At 42.6% G+C, this 24,804-nt stretch overlaps 2 protein-coding genes across 2 annotated transcripts in view; both read left to right on the forward strand.

Moving 5' to 3' along the window:
• LOC131889968 (uncharacterized) overlaps positions 1–24,804 on the forward strand; it is a 65,838-nt gene that overhangs the window by 25,164 nt on the left and 15,870 nt on the right. The gene's annotated exons all lie outside the window — the stretch shown is intronic.
• On the forward strand, positions 6,117–13,529 carry LOC131889957 (ras GTPase-activating protein raskol-like). Its single transcript, XM_059239192.1, has 2 exons — positions 6,117–7,767; positions 10,364–13,529. Exons 1-2 carry the CDS (start codon positions 7,606–7,608, stop codon positions 13,091–13,093), a joined length of 2,892 nt encoding a protein of 963 aa, XP_059095175.1. The 5' UTR covers positions 6,117–7,605; the 3' UTR covers positions 13,094–13,529.

The following is a 24,804-nucleotide window of genomic DNA, read 5'->3' on the forward strand; positions in this document are numbered from 1 at the left end:
TATTTGCGGTTGGTTCGGCAGAGTTGAAGCATCTTCTTCATGATGAAGAAACTTCTGTCAAATCTGATCGTGATTATGGAAACGATTATTCTCGTGGCCCCACAAAGAAAAAGCGGACAGAATCTTCTTCGATGCGAATGGCGATTGAAAATGTGATGGTTTCGCAAGCTTTGACTTTGAACGCTTCTTTAATGTCATCAGATTATTTTCTCGGAAAAGGGAAAAAGCGCAGAATAATGGCATTTCGAGGGACCCTTTGAAAAAGCACAAACCTTCAAGATTGAGGGAAACAAAATGGGGAGGATGTTAATGCCAAAATTGTTTGGGACAATTAAAAAAAAATCGGGCTGACGCAGGCCATTGGCGCGTGTAAAAAGCACTGTGTATCAGGTAGTTTAGCCTTGTGAAGAACATACATTGCAAGGGGATACTTGTTAATCATTCTTATTCAGCTATAGCTCGACATGATGCCTGCAGATTAATCTGTCATTCAAATAAAGAAAACAATATAGCCTTAATGTTCTTCGAGCTCTTTCACTTGAGGAAAAATCATGAGTTGTAAATTCTTCTGCTCTGTGGTCCGCATCATTTCGGCCTATACTATATCTCCATCGAATGATCACCAGGGCCGAGGGAAATTGAGTACAATTTTTCCCCCATGTCGGATTGTTAACGCAAATAGACGTGAATGTAAAATGAGGTAATATTCGATTTGAATGTACCTCTCGGAGGCCTAGCAAAAATTAAAAGCATTGTTACTCTCAAGCATCCTCTATCAATCTTTCGTTCTTGACATGAAGCTTCAAATCATCATACCATGCCAGCTCACTTAAAAGTTCAAATCCCTTTTGGAAATGCTGACGCTTCTGTCTCGCCTCTTTGTTCCAACCCCGTTTTAGGGTGAAAGGGTCCACCTCACTTGGTCACCGAGACGGTCACGTGGTGTTTGGGCCACATTGGTGAAGCAGGGGGTCTTCTATCTGGCGAGGGGTTGAAAACGTTTCGAGTTCGGAGGATGCTCGGGTAGAGAGCATCTCCCTTTCTTCTCCTTGCTTCGTGGATATCTAGATACGTCCTTAAAGGGTTATTTGCTTAATCGTTGCAAAAGTGGGCTTCGAACCCACGTCCTCCGAGGTTCTTGAGAAAGCTTGCGAATTTCGTTTCTTTTTTTTAGATGGTTAAGCTTGCTGGATTTATTCGTTCCGATTGTGATTTCACTCCCTAGATGCGTACAGTGCATTGTATGGTACATCCATTGACATGTAAAATGATCGTCCACCAAACATGGTGAGACATTCGTGATCATGTCCTGAATGTTGCTTTCATTTTCCAGCCGGTGTCGTGATCAGCTTTTTTTGAACAGGAAACTGGATGCTCATTCGCTGAGAGATGATGGAAACACGAAAGTTGGCAGGTGGTTATTGGCTCAGTGAGCAATGTAAACAGGATGAAGCCATAGTCCGGCTTCAGAAACCTGTAATATCATATCCCAACTCTGGGTTGAAGTGGCGGATAGTGGCTTCAAAACTAAAGCCATGGGAATAAATATCGTCAATTAGCAAGATTTACAGTTAAAATGCCTTGCAAGGGAGAAGCTGCCTCGTGTTCGAACTTATCTCAGGGTTTTGAGAGTTCAGGAAGTCGGCTCTTATCATGAATTTATGGACAGACAAAACTCATGAAATGGCCAAGTAGGCGTTGGTTCCGTGGCAGGTGGATAGTTTCTTTTGTTTCGAGGGCAACTCGTTGGTTGGAAGACCAATCATCGGCGGTATCTGAGGGACTCATTAGAGCCTCTCCATCCTTCAGTTGGAGAAATAATAAAAACACCTGCCAAGGATTGGCACCCGGAGGGTTGGATGGATGGATGGATGGGTGGAAAAAGACCAAAATCGGTGAAGATGAGACCAAAATTTTGTCCATGAACTTCCTCCGTCTCTGTGTGACTGACCGATGCTGTGGATATGAGGGAATACAATGGCCAGGGAACCTTGAAAACTGCGAGGACTGGAGTAATCTTGAAAAAAAATCTGAACAATGTTATCAATGAGTGAATCACTCGGTTTTGTCTGAGAACAATTGCTCAATCAGATAGAATAACTGGACAGCATACATACAATAGAGTGGGTACACTATAAGCCAAACAATTACAAAGGGACGGGTGAGAAGGACCAGATCTATCGGGTGCCACATGGGTTGATGCCTTCAATCAGTTGTTTTCAAGTGCGAAAATCCAGCCAATCCAGCAGGTGTTTCCAATCTCGATTTTGGAATTCAAAGTGCTCTGGCCTTCTGGAGGGGATCAAAAAGATGGATTTTTCTCGAGATTGTGATCGATGGAATATAACGACTTTTTTTACAGACTTCTATTTTGAGACAATGTTTCGACGTAAGAATTTGCAATTCCCAAAAGAAAAGATCTCAATACAAAGGGAAAAAATATCATTTTTTTATAGAAAGAAATATGTGACAGAAACCCTTACGCAAACCCTTGGTTGTCAATAACCAACACATGAAAAAGCTTTTGCATATTCCATCCCCCAAATGTAAACGTTGCTTACGCCTATTTCAAGTAAGGAGTTCAGTATTTTCGTGAACAGCAACGGAAATCGACGGCAACCGATATCCTATTCATTCATGTCATCATTTGACGGAAGCCCATGATGTCTATCTACATCTAACCTTTATTGACCTAGACAGAACAGGAAGGAATTGCCTTGTTTCCCTTGTCCTAATTCAAAGCACATCAGCAAAAAACTTTTCCATAGGTAATCAACCACCTTGTCACCAATGAAAATAACCTTGACTTGTTGATGGTCCGGAAAAATAAATGAAGACTTAAGTCAAAACCTCCAATCTCTGAAATCAAGTCCCTGTTTGCCAGAATCGTCTTTTTGTCAACCACTAACAAGTTACCCTATAATAAATTTGATTTGACATCTCAAAAATGACACCAACAAGCCAGGCTTATATACTGTTATTCTCTTCATCGTGGAAGGAGGCGACTTGTGTTATTGGGACAAAATGATTTACGATAGAGTGCGACTTGTCGATCTTGTAGTACTTGTAGTGTTCCGTACAGCGTACAAAAAAGGGGATGAAAACGATGTCTTCTGCCATTGTGAATCTCCATCTCCACGAAAGTGTCATCGTGAAGTTGAGAAATGCTTCCATTGTGACAATTAAATGACCTACTTCCCTAGGAAAATCGTCATTTGCGTGCCCCCCCCCCTCTTGCTTAGCATTCCCCACGTATTCTCTCTTTGCATGTGGGCAAGAATCAAGAAACAAACAAACCCCTCCACAGGCTACAAGATTAATAGTCCTGACCACTTAGTGATTGCGAAATGTGTTAAAATCGTTTCTGGAACATGTCCAAGCACAAGCTCCAATCATTCTCTGTCTATTCTGACCTACAACGTCCCTACTTCCCCTCTTACCTTACCATCAATTATAGTCGCCGTGCAGTCAATTGAAGCACAAATCTTGGGCTTTGGGCACCTAACTCAATAGTTTCGAGGCTAAAGGTTGTTCATTCATATCCACCATACTGACGGATACATGTCGGTATTTCTTAGACTCACGGCTGCCCTTCTTCCAACGTTCAGGGAAGGATCATCAAAGTTGCTCCCGAGATCCGAGCGAACTAACGAAGAGGAAACTTTGACTTCCAAAGTCGCTCCGAGGATCAGGCTGTGGATGGGCCGGGTCGGGCGATAACATTGGAATTTATTCCTCATCAATCTGTTTGTTTAGTTTATGGTCAACTACGTACTCTTCTCCCCTCGATGGAGTGCTGCTGCCTGCTTGAAAATGGAATCGGCCCTTGGGGTCCAAACATTGCTCACATTCTAGGAAGATGAGCAGGGGGTGTAAAATAACAGGGTATATCTTCCCTTTGAATCAGTTTGCTATGTAGAATGGAAAAACAGAAAAGGGTTGCATTCTTTGTGTTTTCTTTTGAAAGGCCAAACTTCGTTTTAGAGGGGATTTTCTATTTGCCTCCTCAGTTCAAAATAAAGAAAAACCCTGCTTTTTGAAGTGAGTTCTTCCCTCTATGTTGGTTAATGTAGCTCTGGGTTTGCTCTGCCTGTGAAATCATTCGTTGGGAATAAAATGATGTGCTTTTTATGCCAGTAATCGTTGGGTGAAGTAACCGTACGTACGTCCATTGGACGATTATGGAGAGCTCAAATTTGGCCACAGATGGTCAAAGCGGCTTTTATCAAGTCTACAGTCACCTAGACATCATATGTTTAATCGATGGCCACCAACTTGGACCCCTATACTTATGATCATCAAGTACTTTTTTGTACTCATAATGAATGGGCTTGATGTTGCCCGTTAGATCGAGACTGACCTAATTTCTCAGTTTCATCAGCCCAAATTTGATATCCAATAGTTGGTAGATTTTATAAAAAAAATAAAAAGTAGCTCGAATTTATGCTTCCACTTAAAATGAGTGGAACAGTTTGTACATGTTTATTGTATCAATGTACGTAAGTAAAAACACAGTACTTTAAACAAAAAAAAGCCAGGAATATTGTACTATTTTTATCATGATTCATTCACTCTTCTCGGATTTACGATTCCAAGTTTGGCGCAAACATGTGATTAAAGCATAAAACAGTTCGTACAAGTGGCATCGATTGTATCAGCCAATCCTCTCAGTTCAATGCAGACTCAATAGCTCATAAAATTTTTGCACACTTGTGTATATATGTGTGGCCTCATTACTCCGTAGCTTTGAAGAGAAATATTCGTATTCCTAAATTTGTGGACTTGCCAATTGAACTTCTTGCCAAAACTGATGCGAACACGCACGAACATTGAACTTCAGCACGTTCATAAGCAGCATTTTCTTTGGAGGAGCTCAAATTTCGGCATTCAATCCCAAAGTTGGGCTTGCACATGGGCTGATTCACGACCATTTTCCACCCACGCATCTCCATTTTAAAATGAGTCTTTTCGTTGTTGGTCCTGTTGCCTGCTGATTCTTGTTGCCAAATTGTCGAGGCTCTGTTGCATTCTTAATTAGATATTGTTCACATGAAGGGAAAGCCACTGCAAATATAAAGAATGGGATTGCCCTTTATTCATCCACGAACAAGTTGATCGGACAATGGAAAAGGGAAGTAGGAATGAATGTCGAGTGCTGACAGAGATATGTAAATGACAATCGATTTCCTATGTACTTGTGCACCCAATTCCTTCTCTATCTTCAGCGTACAACAAGGTATGACTGAAAGCAAAATCTAGCATTGTCAGTGCAATATTTTGCCCAATCGCTGGATATGCTAGTAGTCTTGTCAAGTGCACAAGACTGGAATCCTCAAATGTCCAAAGGTAGCTTAGTCATCATTGGAGGTAATCTGTATTCAGTAGTCCCGATATATATTTCCTTTTCGTTCACATTTTGAGGTGTCCGATCCGGTACATCGGACAGATCGGACCGGGCCAGTTGAGCGGCCCCGAACCAGTACGAATGGATCAGCGCCAATTTGCCTGACACAGAGTGGCTATTTCGAGAGCTGAACTGCAAATTTGTGCCATATTCGTTTCAGCTTTGTCTCAGTCAAACGTCCGATAAGAAAGAAATCTAGAAACTTTGAGATGAAAACGAATGTATAAGTCATAAAGCAGAGGGTACTTGTTTAATATTTAGCAAGTAGAATACCTTGAAGATGGAGTGTCTTTGATCTCGAGGGGCCATATAAAAAAAATCACACATTTTGGTCTCCCTGCAGAGACGCGCAAGTCACAAGGGAAAAGGGATGAAAAAGAGAGTGTCGCCAAATCGTTCATTTGCGTGCCCAAAAGGACTTGATCTCGAGGACAGAGTAGTAATCGCTTATGCTCCAAACGTTGATTCACATTCCTTCATGTATCGTAAATATCTCATTTTTTGTTCTTTTTTACCCAATATTGCCATAACTGCCACATTATACCCTAAACCTAGCCTTAGTTTGGCCCAATCGTACCACTCATTTGACCAAGAGTCTACTCTATTCTTTGGCAAGCCTAAACAGTTGGTAGGCTTGAAAGTTGGAACAAGAAGGGTGTCCTTTCAATGTGACGGAATGCTTGGCCATTCAATGGGGCTGGCTAGTGAGGGATATCACCAAAGCTCAGGTACTAAAGCCCCAAAGGGACCCCGTCCTGTCGCCTTCCTAGTCGTCGTCTTCCATGGTGCGATGGGTGCCTGTGAGGTCCCGCGTCCTGCCCCCTTCACACCTTCCCCTTCAGTGCGTGGTGTACTAAACAAAGAATCCCCCCCGTTTGTTGGCCCGCCGCTCGGGAATTCTCGAGCTTGGTGTTGTTCTGAAACGAAATGAACGGACGGTCCCATCATGGCTTGGCAGTAGGTTGGGATTAAGTTCGTTGGAGTTCGGTTCGGGCAGGTGAACTTGGGTGAACTATCTTGAATGCAATATGCCTGGGATGGATGGGGAGAGGCGTGCTCCTCCTTCTCCTGCTCCTCCTCCTCTTCGTCCTCGCCTTCTTCATCTGTGAGTTCTCGGTCGGTCGGTCCGTCGGTCTTCTCTGGAGGAGCACCCTCCTCGGTCCTCGCTGCTCGCTCCTCGGGTTCGGTTTCGGTTTCCTCGGCTGTGTCTGGCTAGTTGTGCTCCCCCCTAGGTTAGTTGGAGGACTTTGGAGGTAGGTGTGGAGTGGTGTTATTCTCGAGCGATCTCAGTTTGAATTTAGGTAGGGATCTTGGTAGTGAGTGCCCGAAGACTTGCTGCCACCATCATCCACGTTGACTGGCTTCATCCAACGTTCATAAGTCATAACAATGCATTGGGATTGGTGATTCACTCCCGAGTGTGAAGATTTGAATACTAACTCGATTCCTAGTGTGCGGAGTTATTGAGCAAGATGAACAAGACAGACGGACGACCTGACAATTGTTCATGTTGTGAGTTTTTGTGACTTTGAACTACTACAAAAAGGCGAGAAAATCTCTTATCAATTTCCGCCGCAATTGTGCCTGATTCCACTTGTTTAACGACAAATTGGAGCTTGTGTTCATTCTGGCTCCGGATTCTCGGCTACACTTAAGCGGCCATCGAGGGATCCTGTGGTGCTTTGATCTCCAAACGCTCCAATCTCTATGTCGCGTTTACCAGGCATGCATTGACACTTTCGTTTTTCTGAAAGCTTGATATTCATCCCAAGCATCATCAGTGTTGGGGGAACAGACCTCCCTCTCAAGAGATTTCCGCCTGGCTCGGAGTCCATCCCTGCAAGAACTCGAGTTCATTACAACAAAACTTTGCTTGATCAGTGCCTGCAACTTTTGTGTCGTCAGCCATACTATCCAACATCTCGCAAGAAGTGGACTCGAGTTTGAGGAGGTGAGCGAAATTCAAGTTCTTTGCCTCCAAGTCTTCATCTCATTTCCGGTGCTAAAAAGAAGAAAATAGAATTCAATTTTAGTGCGACTTTCCTTACTTTTGTCGCTACAAAAATCTGTGCGTTGAATGAGGAACACCACTCAAGTGATACAAGTACCATTGCAGCCATCATCCTCTGTCTAGCCTGATGGGTGAAAACGTCAGTGTCTTGAACCAACGGCAAAAAGTGATCTAACCGTCCCAAAAGGGCATGAGGGAGAGCCGTTGGCGCTCGATGAGTATCATGGACCTGAATCTGACCAAGCGACGGAGCTTAGGTCAAAGTGGTGGATCATCAGGGGGCGTGATGGCTTCGGCCATGTCTCTGTCCAACAACTCCGGGCAGAGCTACGAGCTCATTAAATCCACACAGGTAAGACGACGTCTCTGCCCTTTCCATATGTCATCATTTTCCTCAAGGCTTACACCGAGAGTAAAACGCAAATGCATTTCCGATCCAATATTCAGATTAGCCAAACATAACGAATCGATACCTCTCGGGGGTAATGGCGAGGAAAGATACAAAATTAAAGCCTGGACAGGACCGATGATGTGAAATTCCCCGAGATGCTCTCTTCATTTTCATGGTCATTGGACGTTCTTTTCGTTCGTTCGTACAGTTACAGGAGCGGAGTGAAATTAAAATTCTTTCGGTAGAGATGACGAGCGGAGCCATCAGTTGTCGGCGTAGACATCATGGGCCCTATTTCATGGAAGAATCTAGCCGGTCATTTCATTACTAAAGTGGCCTTGACAACGGGGGTGTTCAGGAGTAAATTGAAAAAGAAAAGAATAATACACACAGTTTCGGACTGTCCATGATTTGAATGATTCTTCGCTGATCGTTGACCGTAGGATTTCTATTTGTCGGTCGAGACTCGTCTGGAGACAATTTCAAAGTTGAGCAAATTGCAATGCTTTTGACGCTTCGCAAACTTCGGACCGCTTATTTATTCTTCCGTCTCAAATATTTCGTCCCAAGGATTTACGTTCCCAATGTCGTAAAGCTCTAGAGCGAGATACGAGTAAATGGCATTATCAAGAACACTTCGCAGCCAACTTTATCTGGATCGAAACGTCCTCGTTTGGAGTTGTTTTAACCCAATTTCACGAGGTGCATTATTTGCCTTCACGTCGCAAATCTAAACTAATTTGCTCCTGAGCTTTTCAACTCTGTTCACAAAAAAATAATCTCACAAGGTATGTTCGCCCTAGATACAATGTATTGACTTAGATGTTTGAACCAATGTGATCGCAAAACAATAACTGATATGTACGAATTAGTCGACATTTCTTATTATCCGTCAGCTGCCACGGTTAAGTTATAAATGAAAAAGCAACAAGTGTCTTGTGAGATGAGTCATCAATCAAACACTCAACTGCGAAATGAATTGAGAGATTATTGATCAATTCAAAAGGAAATGTATTTCTCCAAGCCTACAACAAATGTCAAATTTAAGTATTGATAGACAAGCAACATACACCTATCTTGCATTTTTGTTGAGACCACAACAATTGGCTTTAAACCCCAGAAGTTCTTAACTAGGAAAGTGATTCATTTATCGTAAGATTATTTTTTTGGTCACTGATAAAACTCGTCCCTCCTTATCAATCAGCTGATTTAATGAAAGATAGTCATTAAATCTGAGCCCTAGTTCAGGGCTGGCTGCGTGTTTTTGTTTTGTGATCCCAACATATGGAGGTCGTAAATGTGAGTGTCTTTCTTGTAATAAATCTCTTTTAGAAATTGATGTTTGACAATAACACTGACGCTCCATTTCGGCGTCTCTTTTTTGAAAACATGTCGACATCATTGACATCGCCATGATTACCCCTTTCACGGATGTCCTCATTTTCTGAATGTCAGTAGTACAACTCACAATAATAAATGAAAATCCTTCAATTTAAGAAGAGGGCTGTTCGGGCACGTTTAATAGAAATTCGTCTTTTACATTTTTCGTACACGCGAAGCAATTATTTCCATTTCAGACTCTCAGAACTTCAAATGACAGACTTCAGACTTGGTCGAGAACGTTATGTTCCATTAGTGAACTACTTACCTAGCTAGATGATGAAGAGAGAGAGAGAGAGAGAGAGCTTTTCGTGTGTCTGGTTGAAAGAGCAACCGAATAACTGAGACAGTCCCGTAGTATATTTTTGCTTTGTTTCCTTGCCGCCTTGCATGTAGGACAGTGGAGCGTGAGTAAATTTTCACGCTAATAATTGCGGTTCTGAATCCATTTTGTCGAATTTGGTGTGCGATATCATCTGAAGGATGAAATCGGATCGTTGAGAGAAAGAGATTTAATAGAGCGCAAGGATCTCGACACAGATCTTGTGTAAATATTAGAAATGATGGATGAAGAACGCAGAGTCTTGCCTTCAGTTGTACAGTAAATGAAGTGACTCGTTTGCACTTGAAAAAGTCCATGACATTTGACAAATGAGCAGAACTGAAGTGAGGAGAGAATTTAGGAGGACTTTGAAGGCGGAGATTGAATTCGGAAGAGAACGAGGAAGTAGAATTAGATGAAGTTGGTTGCCTCTTTCTTCGTGAATGGTTCGTCTGAGCCTCGAGTTGAGGAAGCCGGATATCATGCATGGCTAAGCGTAAACAAGAAAATGCCATCACCACGAGTAAGCTCCACTCTCCAAACTTGATTTCTAACGTCATTTGTCGCGGAGTTTCATGAAGATGTCACTGCTCTTCGATTTTAGTCGCTACAAATTCTCCCCCTGATAACCACCGTTACCCTGGTATTGACATGGTTGCACTCGCCGACAAAAGCACACATACACATGAGATTTAAAAGATGACTCTCGTTTTCAATTGAAAAAAAAAATCTGCCTTTGATGTTCTGGGCCATAATCTGCTCCAACGGGTGATTTCTCATTCTTATTAGCTTCCTATTGTCTTCTCTCATAACGTACACCGATTAAAGTTTCTCTTTCTCTTTCTCAAATTTTAGAGCCTGGTTGATCGTCTTCGTTTGAATGCTGAAGACATCACCATCCAGCCTGTGCATCCGTCCATTATCGGCCAGGACACCTGGTTTCAAATCACCTACACATCCAGTGGGACCACGAGATACTTTTCATGTCAAAATGCCAAAGAACGCGATGAATGGATCCAGAGTCTAAAGAAGACTCTCATGCTCACTGAGGACCGACGACGAACTGACAATTGTCTTAAACTGGTTGTGCTTGAGGTCAAGGGCCTTCGTGACAATAAGAAGTATTACGTTGAGATCCATGTGGATGACAAGCTGTACGCCCGGACTTCGTCCAAGAAAATGGATGGCATGTGCTTTTGGGGTGAGCATTTTGAGTTCAAGGATCTCCCTCACACCGACAAGATCAGCTTGCATATTCATAAAGACAAGGGCAATCGCAAGAAGCCGAAGAAACCGGTCGGAAGGGTCAAAATCTCCATTGCATCCATACAATCGCGATATGCGCAAGAGAAGTGGCACCCCGTCGATAAATCCTCGCGAAGGGAGTCCCCGAGCATTCGACTAAAGTGTCAGTTTCAAAGTGTTGATATCCTGCCGCTCAGGGATTACGAGGACTTTCTCTACTTCCTGAAGGACGAGTACAAGTCAATTTGCAAGTTATTTGAGCCCAACATCAGTGTCAAAGTAAAAGAAGAGCTGTCGCTTTCACTTATGAACGTGTTTCATGGGGAGGACATTGCTGAAGATGTCTTGGCCGAGATCGTCGTGGACGAGATCTCAAATATTGAGAACGAGCATCTCACATTTCGAGGCAATTCCATCGCCACCAAGGCTATGGAGTCCTACATCAAATTGGTTGGACAGCGTTATCTCCAAAGCACCCTACAGAACGTTATCACCGAGAGACTCCTCAACGATCAAGATCTGGAGGTCGATCCAATTAAAGTGAGCGATCCTGATGAACTTCGCACAAATCGTGCCAATCTGCAAAAAGCGGTAAAGCAAGTGTGGAGTCGGATTGCCAAGAGCTACTCCTACTTTCCGATCCAGTTGCAACGATGCTTCTACAAGATACGCCAATATTTGCAACACGTGGGTAAACCGGAGGTGGGCGACAATCTCATCTCGTCGTGTATTTTCCTACGCTACCTCTGTCCAGCCATTCTCTCGCCAAGTCTATTTAACTTGACGGATGAGTACCCGTCAAAACGAGCCAATCGGAACTTAACCCTCATTGCCAAGACCTTGCAAACTTTGGCCAATTTCACCCGCTATGAGGGCAAAGAGAACTCCATGGAGTTTCTCAACTCATTTTTGGACGAGGAAAGTGGGCCCATGAAGAGCTTTCTTCACCAGATCTCGAGTCCCTTAGCTGAGGATGGTTGGATCCCGAATTTGGCTTCACCCCTTGAGAAAACAGATCTGGGAAAACATTTAAGTTGCTTGCACTGCATTTTGTTCGAAAACATTGGGAAGATGCCGAGTGATAATGCCAAAGCCCTGAGGCTGCGAGAGCTCTTGGATGACATCAATAACATACTCCATCGGCCAACTATCAACCAACTACAACAGATTAGTCAGCCAACATTGACGTCGCTCCGCCAGGCCCAAGGGGAGCACACTCCAATTGGCAATCCCCAACAAAAGTCCACCTTCACGTGGTCATGGACCTTGCCCAAACGACCCAAAGCCAATGGGAACAACGACCGGAACTCAACCACGTTCTCGCACCCAATTCCACAGCACTCTGGCAGCAATAAGTCTTCAGCTTCAATCATCTTTGCTAAGCCTGAGGCTGGAATTTCACTCTCGTCCGATACCTCATCATCCACATCATTGACCCCAAGTCCGGGAGCACAAATGAAAGGCAGAATGTGGTCGACCAAAAGCTCGGCTTCCTCTTCCTCATCCTCGGCCATTTTGGGGCCTCATCGGCACAAACACGCCACTGATCTGCCATTGCGGCGAGCAAAGATGTCCACCATGTCCTTGGACGATACTGATTCAAGTGACGACTCCACTTACTCTAGTCAGTGTCAGAGTGATGCTACGTCTACTCCCAAGTGTACTAGCCACACCTTGCCACGCCCTGTTACCGGTGGAGTTGGAGGCTACTCCACTCATGGACGACACAAAGGCGTTCACCGTGGGGGGATCTCTCGAACCCAATTGAATGCCAAGTCCTTTTCTGACTATGAGCACGAGATCATGGAGCTTCGAAATGCCATGGAAACCCTCCAGATCAAATTGATTGAAACAGAACGGAAGCTTGAGCACCAAGAGTACTCGACATGTTCAAGTCCAGTTCAAAGGGAAGAAAACTCGGTTCGTGAAATGGTGAACCGACTGGTTAACGAAGAGGACCAACTCCGACGAGATCACGTGGACATGGATGGAGATCGAGGTGAGAAGGAAAGAATGATCTTGATGCAACAGAAGAAGATCGCCGCTTTGGATACTGCCAATGAACGACTCGTTCAAGAGTTGAACCGCTTGGGAGAGAAACTCAAAGGCGGCCTGGTCATGGCTGATTGTGACGGGACCAATTCTACTATTACTTCTACCACCGCAACTTCTTCTAACCTAACCACTAGTGATCGAAGATTGTCAGAACCCAGACCCAAGGCTCGAGAAACTTTCACGAGTAATACCCTTCCGTCGCGAAGGACGACAAACAATATGGTCCAAGATACGCCCAAAACGGTGGAGGAGCTTCTTGATTCTCTCCACTCGACTCCAATTTGAGTGTTTGCCTCAAGAGGGTTGATATGTTACAAAGTGCTGATTGCGCACAGACACAAATCTATTTATTCCCATTGATTGCTTTAAGTTGAGTTTCCCAGAGTGTGCATTCATTTCATTGGAATTCTTACCATTTGCAGTAAGAAGCAAAAAACAGGAGTGTTTTGTTGTTCGTCTTTTTTCCCATTTCCCGAAAAGTTGTTCTTTCTCTCATTTGTCACCTCTGTTCTGAATTGTGAAGAATCGAGGGGGGAAAGGGAAGTTCTGTTTTTATTCTGTCCACTCGGACCCCGTTTGCCTCCAGAACAACGAAATTCACGTATTTGTGATCAGAGATGATACCCATCTATATATTCCAATGCTGATCAATATTGGAGAATTAATTGATTCAGTTTTGTCTTGAGAGAAACTAACGATAAAAAATAAAAGAGTTACCCTATCTTGGCGTTATGAAATCCCACCGCCTTCGTTCTTTTATTATCAACTTTATCATTTCGCTCGTGGTTAGTCCAAGTCCTGAGAAACGCATGTTGTCCGTCTTCTGTCCTTGGAGGCTCTGTTTGAATGGCTTCAAAAGCGTATGAGGCTTCGCCTGCCTCGAAAGTGGAAGTGATCATTGAATGCATGTGTTTATTTATACGGAACAATCCCATTATGCATCCTACTTCTCTTGCTGGCGCGGGGGAAAGGTCAGGCATGACATTTAAAAAAGCAACACATTATGCTTATCTTAGCAACGAGACACTAGCGCCTCGGACTTCAAGGGTAAAATGCTTCATTTTGAAGCCTCTATTCAGAAGAAGAGTTCAATATGAATGAATGAGTAGAATTGGGGAAAGTATCGAAGCCAGACAAAGTGGGTCACACCGAATTGAAAAACAGAGTGGCAAAATAGTTCTGAGGCCGGGTTTCCCTTCACCTCGTCAATTTTTGACTTCTGACACCATGTCAATTATGGTTCGAAATTTTCTAAATTCTCCTCCATCTCACACATTTGTTGATTTGGTAGGCAAATTCAAACTACCTCGGGGTAGATCTTGTGACTCGAGAGCACATCACTGAAACTTTTGTAGAAGAACCAACTAGAACCGCTTAGCCCAAAGTACAATCAAAAAACGTGCTTCCATATTAGGAGTGGCTATTTCCTTGCAAAGTAAGCTCTCTACGTTGTAGATCTTTGGTTGAGACGAGGCTATTAGGAATACGGATTCTCATATGCAATAGATTGATCAAATTTGTCTCCCAATTGTGTCTTCATGCGTTGTAAATCGAATTTCGGGAACTGTTTCCCCAATCTAGCTGTACACAGATAAGTTGAAGTGGGCGAGAGACGACCATGTTGGAGTCTGCGTGCGGATATGGCTAGGCTCGTTGTTGAAATGGTTGGATTGTTGGGATGAATCACGAACTCGTCTCAATCCAGCTCGAACAAGACTTGTTTTTTATCATTGCAAGCCCCCCCCCCTCCCCCCCTTCACCCGTATAAGGCCCAATCTAAGCGTGATGATTCGAACGGTTAGTGCTATGGTATGTTTGGTCGCTCTGAAGTGTTGCTATGAACTGACAAAGTGGCAACTTCGTCAGAGTTTAATCGGTTCAGCCTAGGAAGAGACCGGAACATGTCTTGTAAAGATACTCGTACTTGGGCTGTTTGTGATTGCACTAATTTTAAAGTTGGTTACGGGTTGAGGAATATTGTTTGTCATGTGATATCTCCCACTTATAAGTGAAATCCCTGTCGGCACATGTAAACAACGAGAGTTATTGCAAAGATGAATATCCTTATGTTTATTCATATCCTAAATCAAAAAGTCTCTCTGGACGAGAAACAAGAGAAGCCTGCCTCCCTAAAGCCAAAGAAGATGGATAGGAAACAGTTTTTCGTTCTTGGCCTACCTACCTACTCGTACGTTGTTGTTTCTCAAAAAGATTCGCCGTAATTATATGGCCCATGCTATTGGCGATCCCTTCGAACCGGGAAATGTTACCTATTTGTTATGCAAAACTGTTGGGGGAGCTCAATTTAAGGCACGAATAATGAACCTCCAAGTACGTGCCTTATGTCAGAAAATAAGGCATGACGATCCCTCCTCTATTTATGATGTAAACGCCGCAACAAGAACCACTTTGGCTCTCGACAAATAGAGCGAACAAGCGAGATAAAAAAGGGATTTGAAGCACTAACATTTCCAGGTTAAATTGGCATTTCGAACACTTGTGTTGACAGTCCTCGGTTTTGGGGCCCTCTTTAGGAGTGACAGGAAGTCGTGACAATTAATCAAAATCTTTTCAGGCATATACAGATCCATCCATGTGTATTCAAAGCAAACGATGCTCGGGGTTGGCATTCTGAATAGTATCTGTACGTGTACAGCACACAACATTACTAGGAGTGTGTGTGTTTGGCATTGCCTTTTGAAGCCGGCGAAATGATGGCATCTTTTTTTTCCTCTCTAGCACTGAATTGGCATTGGGATTCCGAGTCATGGAGCGTCATGATTCGGCCATTCTTTCCAAATGGATCGTCTGCGCCCTCTAATCCAGTTTTACATTTCCATTAGTGCAATATTTTTCGCTCAGAAGTGAACCCAGTCAAATTTCTTCCTTCCTTCCTTGGTTTCAAACATATGTTTCGAATAATCAAGTGTCTCGAGAAGTTCGTCCAAGGCGTCGGGTTTACTCAGATCCCAACCTTAACGGCGCTGATGATTGAGCATCACTATTTACGGATCGACAGGATCGATCAAAAAAAAGTTGGCATGCACATCCAAACGCTCACTTCATAGGGAGAAGGAAAGAAGCAAGGAAAGAAAGAAAGAAAGACCGAGAGCGCGAGAGGGATGGAGGACACAATGGTGAGATAAATTTCTCTCCGGAACCAAACAATCACCTGGGAGAAAAGTCTTGTACTTTTCTTGTGGGAGTGATCAATGCTTATCTGGCTAATCGGCCAGTTTGAAAGATTGGCGGCATTAATCAACCCATGTACGCAGCTCGGGAAGCCAGAGGATGATTCTGACTGGCGGTGAAATTTGAATCTCGAAGTCTCGAAGTACGAGCACCAAAGGATTCAAGGGATGCCTTGGCCCAAGGCTCATTTACATACGCGAGGCACCATGTGTTTGGTTGCGTTGTTGATCTTGAGAGGGAAATGGATGCTGATGCCATATTTAAGAACGTCTGGGATTACCCATTGAATGCAGGAGGATTCCTTTGCCATGTACGTACGAGTACAAGGAAGTGAGTCCCCCATCGAATAGACGATACAACAACGAACAATGCTCATTTGTACGGAATGTGCGTACTACTATACGTAGGTGGGACTGTGGCAAACAATACTTGAGCCAAATCGTAACAGATTGGTGTAATCTTTCATATAAACAATGAGACATCCATAAAGTCAATGGTGACACACTTTGCGGGCACATTTCCTCCTCCTTTAGTCAGTCCTTCACAATCGCCAATCTGTACTGAATTCCGTTTGCCACTCTATTTTCCAGTTCTGTCCGACAACTTGCGTACGTGAATTGGCGCTTATCTTAGGTCTCTGAGTCGCCCAAATTCCATTAAGGGATCTCGAGCAAGTAATGGCGGATAATTGGGGGAGGTAAATTTGTTTCCTCAGCACATTTTTCATAATAGTTATCTATTACTTCCTCGACAATCATCATGTTCCTTTGAAATTGAGATACGACGGAGGGCGGTTCAAGGGTGGAGGCGAAGCATTTACCTACAGACTATTCATTCATGGTTGGTGTTTTATGGTCTAATGACAAGGCAATTATCTCAGAGCAATCCCAGTGGGAATATCATTACATAATTATCGCACTAGATCTTAGGTATCGGATCTTGGCGTGACCTTGGTCTTGTGTTTCAGGAGAGAGCGTTATTAACAGATATTTGAGAGATGATTTGAATCACCTTGGCGTTTAGCTCGAGTGGCCTTTACAGGGTCGTCACAAGTAGTCTCATCGAGCACGAACTGAATTCCCGACAAGTACTGGAGTAATAAGAGCTGTGATGTTATTGGTCGACCCGGTTGTCGTTGTTGGGAACATTGACTTATCAGTCTTGTCAGATGCGTGGCGAACAAACGAAGAACGAAGATGTAGCACTCAATCAGTTGACCTTAAACAAACTGATTATGCAGCGAAGAACAGGAAAAAGACTTGCCATGGGACAAATCGTACCTCATCCTTCATTGATGCCTGTTTATTTACTCAAGTTCGAGTTGAGTACATTTCTCTTACATACATACAAGTAAAGGTTGCAGGGAGGGGTGGAACTTGCTATGACATAATATTATCCCGGGCTCGGCTTTCGAGCTTACTTAAGCTTCATCATTCGAGTCATGGTTAACTGGCGTTTTGATTGATCGACTTGTGCCCCATTCCCAGCTTTCAAGAGCACTTCGTAGAGGTCTGGCCTTCAGGCTTGGCTCCTTGCTCTTTACTCCTTGGTCATTTCTCTATACCCTGAAATGAGCACATTCACAGATGCCTGAGCTATGGACACTAACTTAACCCAGAAATAGGCAATGCTAACAGACGGAAAAAACATTGGCTGATATTCTTGAAAGCCGAGCTGTGCATCATCCGTGAGCGAAAACACGTTTGTTTACAACGCTAGATAGATCAGCCTGGCAAAGGTTAAACTTGTCTCTGAGAAACAAAGTACTGCCTGACGGGAGAAATGCAATAAAGGTACGGTATAGGAGAAATCTTTACTGCTAGGCTTGTTTGAGCCCACGATTTATGGTGTTTTATGGATAAATGTGCCATCTCAATTTGGGAGATGCGTTGTGCTAATTCTGAGCAGCTTGGGATCGTGAAGAATTGAAACGGGAATAAAAAGTGTTTAAGGACCCTAATCAATTGATGAGGTTGTTTTTGCCAATTCCGACGGAACACAATCACAAAGCCTTCTTCGAAAGAAATTGAGCCCATTGTTTGGTATTAAATGGATTCCATTAAATCTAGATGAGCTTTAACAACTCGCTAAACATGCCCGGTTTTTTACTGTTTCAATGTACTTGACTATGATTACATAATGTCCCTTCGATTGGCAATTTTTTGAGTCAAACGAATGATCTTGGATTTATTCAGGCATTATTGCAAGTCTCTTCTGTTCATGCTTGGCCTCGTTTTAAACTTCAAAAAATACGTAGACCTTGGCTATGTTGAGTGGATGAACAAAACCCAACCTAATCAAGGTAATGGCATCAAGGAATTGGTCTTTGTTCACCACTGTAGGACCTACTTGTCTTTTGTACACATACGTTGGGAACAAATTGTCGTAATCATATGGACTTTCTTCATCAGTAATAGGCCGATCTGCTATTTGCTTCTTGTCCCAAAAAAGTTAAAAAGTAATGAAGTTTGAGACGACAGACGAGCTGCGATTTGGAAAAACAATAAACGAAAAGTTCCAAATCCAGAAGGTGCGTTAAATCCATTGACTAATATTTTCGGCAAGCCTAAAGCTGTGCTCGGAATTGAATGGATTATGAAGTCAATGGAAATGCATTTCCCGGATGTGTGATGAAGGAACATGCATTAATTTTCCAACGTCTTTTTCGTTTGTTTCATTTCCTTTGAATCAAAGACTTCAAAGTTGTTGATTTGAATGCAGCAATTTGGACGTAGGAGTAGTAAGTCACCCTGATGTTGAAAATCATCACGTGGGAAATTGTATCATGTAGCTGATTTACATAACGTGGTAAGTATGTTAGCTTTCAAAATATTTTAGCACGCATCAAAATAGTATCTTCAATATTTTTGGAAACACTGAAGACAATCTTCTATGAATAATAAGTCCATTTTTGGGGGGTAGCTTTTTGCAGAACATGTTTCAATCAGAAGTGAAAGCTTTCTGTAATACTGCGAAAAGTTCCACCTTTTGCATACTTATGATTAACAACAACCTTATCATTCTAATACAAGCAATTAATGGAAAGGGGTGTTTTTTGGGCGTCAAATCTTGTCATTTGTGTCGAGCGTGAAAAAAAAGACTAATTTGCTTAATTTTATCACTTCTAATTCTAAAGCTCAGAAGTTAGTTGCACCACCGAATATTCATTTTTGTCATTTGCATTTAAACGCGTAAGGTTTCAAGTATTCTTTACTTCGGCGAAATTTCCAAGGTTCGCAAAATCGATTTCAGGTTAACCCTTTCCAATTCGATCATAAGTAAACGAGACTACCAACAAACAAAAGGTTAAAATTGGTTTTCAAGTCCAGCCCGAATTGCCAAGGCTGAACTGAATTCAAATAAATGGTTCGAATGTTCATCGATTCATCTTTTTCTGGTAACCGTGTGTTTCCGGTAAATGATTGGTTCGATGCCAAATACCTGACCGACCAAAGCGTCATATTGCTAACCATTTTTCTTAAAAGTAGCCCGAAAAATCTCGGACCCACCAATAAAAAAGATCATCAAGGCGAAAGCGTCATGATCACCATGATCATCATCATCATTGGACTTGGGCACTCCAAGCTTGTTTTCTAGTGCCTTCGCACGACTGACAACCGCTGCGGTTTGGCTCCGGCCACGTTTCCTCATAGTGATAAAGACCTCGGGCTTATTATTGTCCTCGACTTCATTATGGCCACCGTCTTTCATCGCCCCAAGCTCGGTACCCAGACAGATAGACAAAGAATGAAGAAGCAAGAAATAACTATATACATTCACAAAGAGAGAGAAAGAGAGAAAGGAAGGGAAATGGAAAGTGCCTTACTTGTGTTGGATTCTCCCAACCCAAATGTGTTCTGTACCGTAAGCATTTGTGCTTCTTTCTATATCCACGGACTTCTCGCAACATGGACCCGAGGCAAGAGTGAAAAAAATCGTATCTCCTGATTCATTCAAAATGATAGCTCAGCGTGATGGAAAGATTCACTAACTTGGCCAAATTTGGGCTCAAAAGGTGGTCAAAGTTATGTAGTATTGACTACACAAAGTTTGGATCTTGGGCTTACTCTCAATAACAATAAAACATTGAACATAATGTCTTTACTGGAAAATGTTCCAAAACTGATTGGGGCTTAATTGCATCGAACAAAGTTTATCATTTTATGATTGTTTTTGAGTTGCTCTGACCAAGAGTTTGATAATCTAGGAGGGTAAACTGTTTCCATGTCATATTTCCTGAACCACTTGTCCTATCTCAACATTATCCAGAGGCTAGTTTTTTAAAGCTCGTACCTTGGAGTTGAATGTTAACCGGTATGTAACTACATTGGCCAAAGAGATGAGCAAATGCTCATTCTGCGTAAGGTCCAAGCCGAGCATTTAAAAAAACTCGCCTCAGTTTCCTTTGTTTTATTTTGTGTGATAGGGCCCCTGGCCACCTCCCTGGCCAGCGACGTCAGGCATCAGATGATCCATATCCATATCCAATAAGCAGTTTATTCCCGGTATGAGATTGGTTTTCTGTGCGTGGGTGTCGCTAGCGTCTAAAAGTTTCCTTGCGAGATTCGAACCCGGGAGCTCTGTCAAGCAAGGAATTAGCGCTAACCACTACACCACTTCTACTCCTCGATTGTAACCAGCACCGAGATTTGAACGCCTAGACCGCTTAGCTACACTAGCTCCCTCTATTATTTAATTCCCTCAAGAGCGATTGGAATTGAACTTGTTCATGAAGTGAGAGCAGGAGAAATTATAGAACTGATGCTTTAATCTAGCAATCAAGTCCCAATCATCCCTCATTGAGTTCAGTGATCACCATGACGAAGATAAATGTGGTGAGAAATCGCCCGAGATAATTGATTTTGATTGAATTTTCCCTCGTTTCTTTTGGGACAAGCTGCTAGCTCTCACAGCCCGAGTTTGACACTGTTCATTGATTTCCAGGTAAAACCAGCTAATAAGCGATTTCTCTCGGGGAGAAAAATAAGTGCGTCGTATTTCGTTACGTAATTCATTTCAGCCCGATCATTATCTCCGCAGGAATCATGTCACTGGTTTTTTATGAGTGGGCTCCAATTTGACGGCACGATGTTGTTTGGCAACACTGGGTTTGTTCTGGTTGAGTGAAGATGACACGCCTCATTTGAGTGTTGTCGCCAAATCTCAATTACCTCCTGGATGGGAGCAAATTACCGCTTTGATCTTTATTATGTAATGCGTATAACGTGGATGAAAGGCCACTCCCGGTGAATCCAAATATTGTGGATGAGCAACACTCAATCTCTCAGGAACTCGACACTAAACGATTAAGTGACATTTTGGTAAATATGCGGGAGTATCCATTGAGATTGCCCCTGTTTTTCTGGGGTCGAAGATCAAATCTACTATTGATAGAGGAGGGACATGGAGGTGCAATCAAATATGTCAGAGGATGGACTTTGATTAGTCTGCAACTGACTATCGACATAAGATCGCTGGAAGATGCATTCTGGAGCTTCCAAAGGTCTCTTCATTCTAACGAGAATTTTACAGTAGTTTAGCGAAATTTCTTGGAACAGCTCTTTTTAGTTTTGTCATCTTCATTTCCAAATGTCAGCCATCATCCTCTCGAGTTGAAACCAATTTCTTAAAGTGCCGTGGAAAATCCAGTTGAGTGTCAAATATCAAGGTAAAAACTGTTGTAAACACAAGAACCATTTGTTGAGCATGATGAATGAATTATTCTCGATATCATTACGTCATTGAGTCGTTTCCTATTGATCAATTGGGGATTGGCTTCATCAAGACGTGCAAATCTGCAAAAAAATCAAGTCCAAAAATTTGCATGCTCACCCAATTTTATCTGGCCTACATATTTTATTTTTCAATTATAATAGTCTTGTATTAAGACTACATCTCATGTTTTTGCGTCGACAAGTTCAGTCAGGGATTCCAAAGCTTTAAGCACAACTCTTAGATTTAAACTAAAAGTATGGAAAATAAGTTAGAAAGAGGAAAACTGCTCTGGTCGTTCAGGCCTTTTAATTGGCGAGAGTCCTTCAGTTCAACTTCAATCCAAGGGAATTCGTTCCTCTACAAAGGAGATCATGCAAATGTTGTCATTGATGCATATGATCTGAACATATGGTTGATTTTCTGAGCCCTTTCAAATTCAAAACGTCCTTGTCCTTTTGATCATTATTCCATGGAAAGGGACACGTAAGTGTAGAAACTAACGCGAAAATATAACCGCAATTGGCCTCTGAAATATGAGATTACCTAACTTTGATGTTCGCACTGAACCGTTCAAGAATTGACAATCAGTAAGAGGCTCAAACAATTACTTGAACAAAGAAATCTGCCATTCAAAATTTGAAGAAAAAAAAAACAGTCATGCACCATCTGTTTTACCTACCAAGCACAACGGTAGGGTTATATCGGCTCTAATTTCATTCACAAAAATCACATGTAGTGTAGAATCGAGATTTTGATACTGGAACACTGACTTTTTTCTGCCGAAGGTATTGTAAATCTGGACCAAATGATATGGAATGCGTCTTTGTACTACTTTTATCGGGTCCATAGAATCCAAGCTCCATAACGTTAAGATTTCACTGGAAAGAGAAAATCTGTTTCTTCCGCGAGAGCTCGGCAACATAATGGTGATCATCGTTATTATCTCGGAGCTGAGAATTCAAATTACCTCGAAAGTTGCAATGTTGTTTGGTTGCTTGTTGAACGAGGAAAAAAGGAGGCTCATCCTGCCATTTCGCTTGTGAAGCACTTAGTGGTTTACCTGTAAATTGAATCTCTCTCTCTCTCAGATCTGCTGACGCATTTTCTTCCACAGGGGTAATGGAAGATGATGACATGGAAATCCGAAGAGGATCCGGGTGTCATTTGCCAGCAGACGTTGGATGGAACAAATTATCATTTTGCATTCCTTTTTCATTCAGGGCTTTCTTTCTCCGTGAATAATTTAGTCACTTGCCGAATGAAGCAGAGCCCTCATTTTTTATGGCAACTTGAAACGAGGTCCAATATTCCAACATGAATAAATAGGTCATCCATTGACGTATAAATTGGGCTAAAAATGGTAGCTTGAATTCTGGTGAGCAAAAGAGACTTCTTTCTTTGGGCTTGTTATTACAAGTCCAATACACAAAAATGAACGATACTGACACAAAATCATCACCTTTTATCCGACCTTTAATCACTAGGTATACAAAATTTAAGAGCCTAAGAAGGAAATTGCACGAGGTAGACTGTATTTGGCAACATAATTTAAAATAGCATGCCGCTTCATTGATGACCTTAAAAATGTGTTGTTGGTTGCCTAAAAGCGAAGAAACCAAGTTCGTGCCAAGCGGTTTTCCGAGACGGTCAAATTTCTTGCCCCAAACATTCCAAATTTGGCCATTGAAAGCAAACAAGGGCATATCATTTTGATTGCAGCTCTACAATTGGGATGGAAACCCCGATGCACTAGTTACTCTTTGTTTGTAGCATCTGTTTACACATGTAAGTGAAACTTCGGAAAACTGGCTCTTGGATCTGTTAATTAAGCGTTTCTCGTTCTCTAATGACTTATTATCTTCTCTTGAGATGCTTGGTTATTCCCAGAGGCACAAATGATGGCCAAGGATGCTTAGCCAGATCTTAAGCCATTACTTCGCTTATCTTGATACGAATTCATTAAGGTAGGTGAGGAGTCAAAACAATGGCCCAAAGTCTCTTTGCCTCCATGGCCTCTTTCAGGGAACTTGGTTGGTATGATGAGCGAAAGTGGCAACGAACTTGGCCCTGCCAGGTTATAATAGTGTGTTTGTGTGTGTGTGTGCTAATATTTTCGAGGTAGAGGGCGTTGCTCAATCTTGTCTTGCATAAAGCCTCATTTTCAGGGTAATTTTAGACTGTTTCATCTTCCCCTCTTTCCTCTCCTCTTCCTTCTCTTCAGTCAGAGGAGTAAAGCAGAAACTCCCCTGGAGTTGAACCCACCCCTTCATTCCATAAACTCCAAATGGAGTGACAAAATGTCGGCAAATGTATCTTTTAATTATAGGTCTACTGGCATCTAAAAAAAAGTTCGATCAAGCCCTGAATTGGGTTAAATGGGCGAAGTAGGGATAATTTTGTTATATTCGCTCCCACGTGTTTCGGTTCAGTTTGGCTGGCTGTCATTGGCAGAAGTGGCAACCGGAGAACTCCGTATGTGCATGGTTCATCCCTCGATCGACTAAATTTATTCGTGACCCCGTTTGCCTTGAACTGACACTTGTATGACATTCTCCACATTGAACAGATCTCAAGTGATCATGAATACTTCAGGCTAGTATCTGTGTTTGCTGCTTATTTTTGTCGAGGTTTTCCCAACAGGATAGAGAGAATCGGTTGGGATGTCGACGCTCATCGAGCAACTGTATAGGAGTTTGCTGTATTCGTTCTTACGTGGGGACTGCTTTTGGATGAGATGGGCATCTCCACAATTTGTTAATCTTGCACATCAATGCCAATTCACGGCCCCACCATCACACCATTGTTATGAGCGAGCGATTGGAGAAGGTGCTCTATAGATACCCTCTTGGTTGAGGTGAAGATCTCCCAAAGTTACGGCTCGCGTGAAACGAGCTGGGAGTTATTTTCTTCAAACCACCGAGAAAACTTTCTCCTTCCTCGGCTTGAGTGTTAGCAGCTACTCTGAGGAATGATCAGCCAAAGCGTCGTGATAATCATTATCACAGACATGATTGGGGACTAGATGTTTCGACATTGTGGTCAATTTGGTTAGTTTACGCATGGAGTCACATCAAATGGTAGTTTCGATC

Source organism: Tigriopus californicus, chromosome 11, assembly GCF_007210705.1.
Source record: "Tigriopus californicus strain San Diego chromosome 11, Tcal_SD_v2.1, whole genome shotgun sequence".
NCBI classification, from domain to species: domain Eukaryota; kingdom Metazoa; phylum Arthropoda; class Copepoda; order Harpacticoida; family Harpacticidae; genus Tigriopus; species Tigriopus californicus.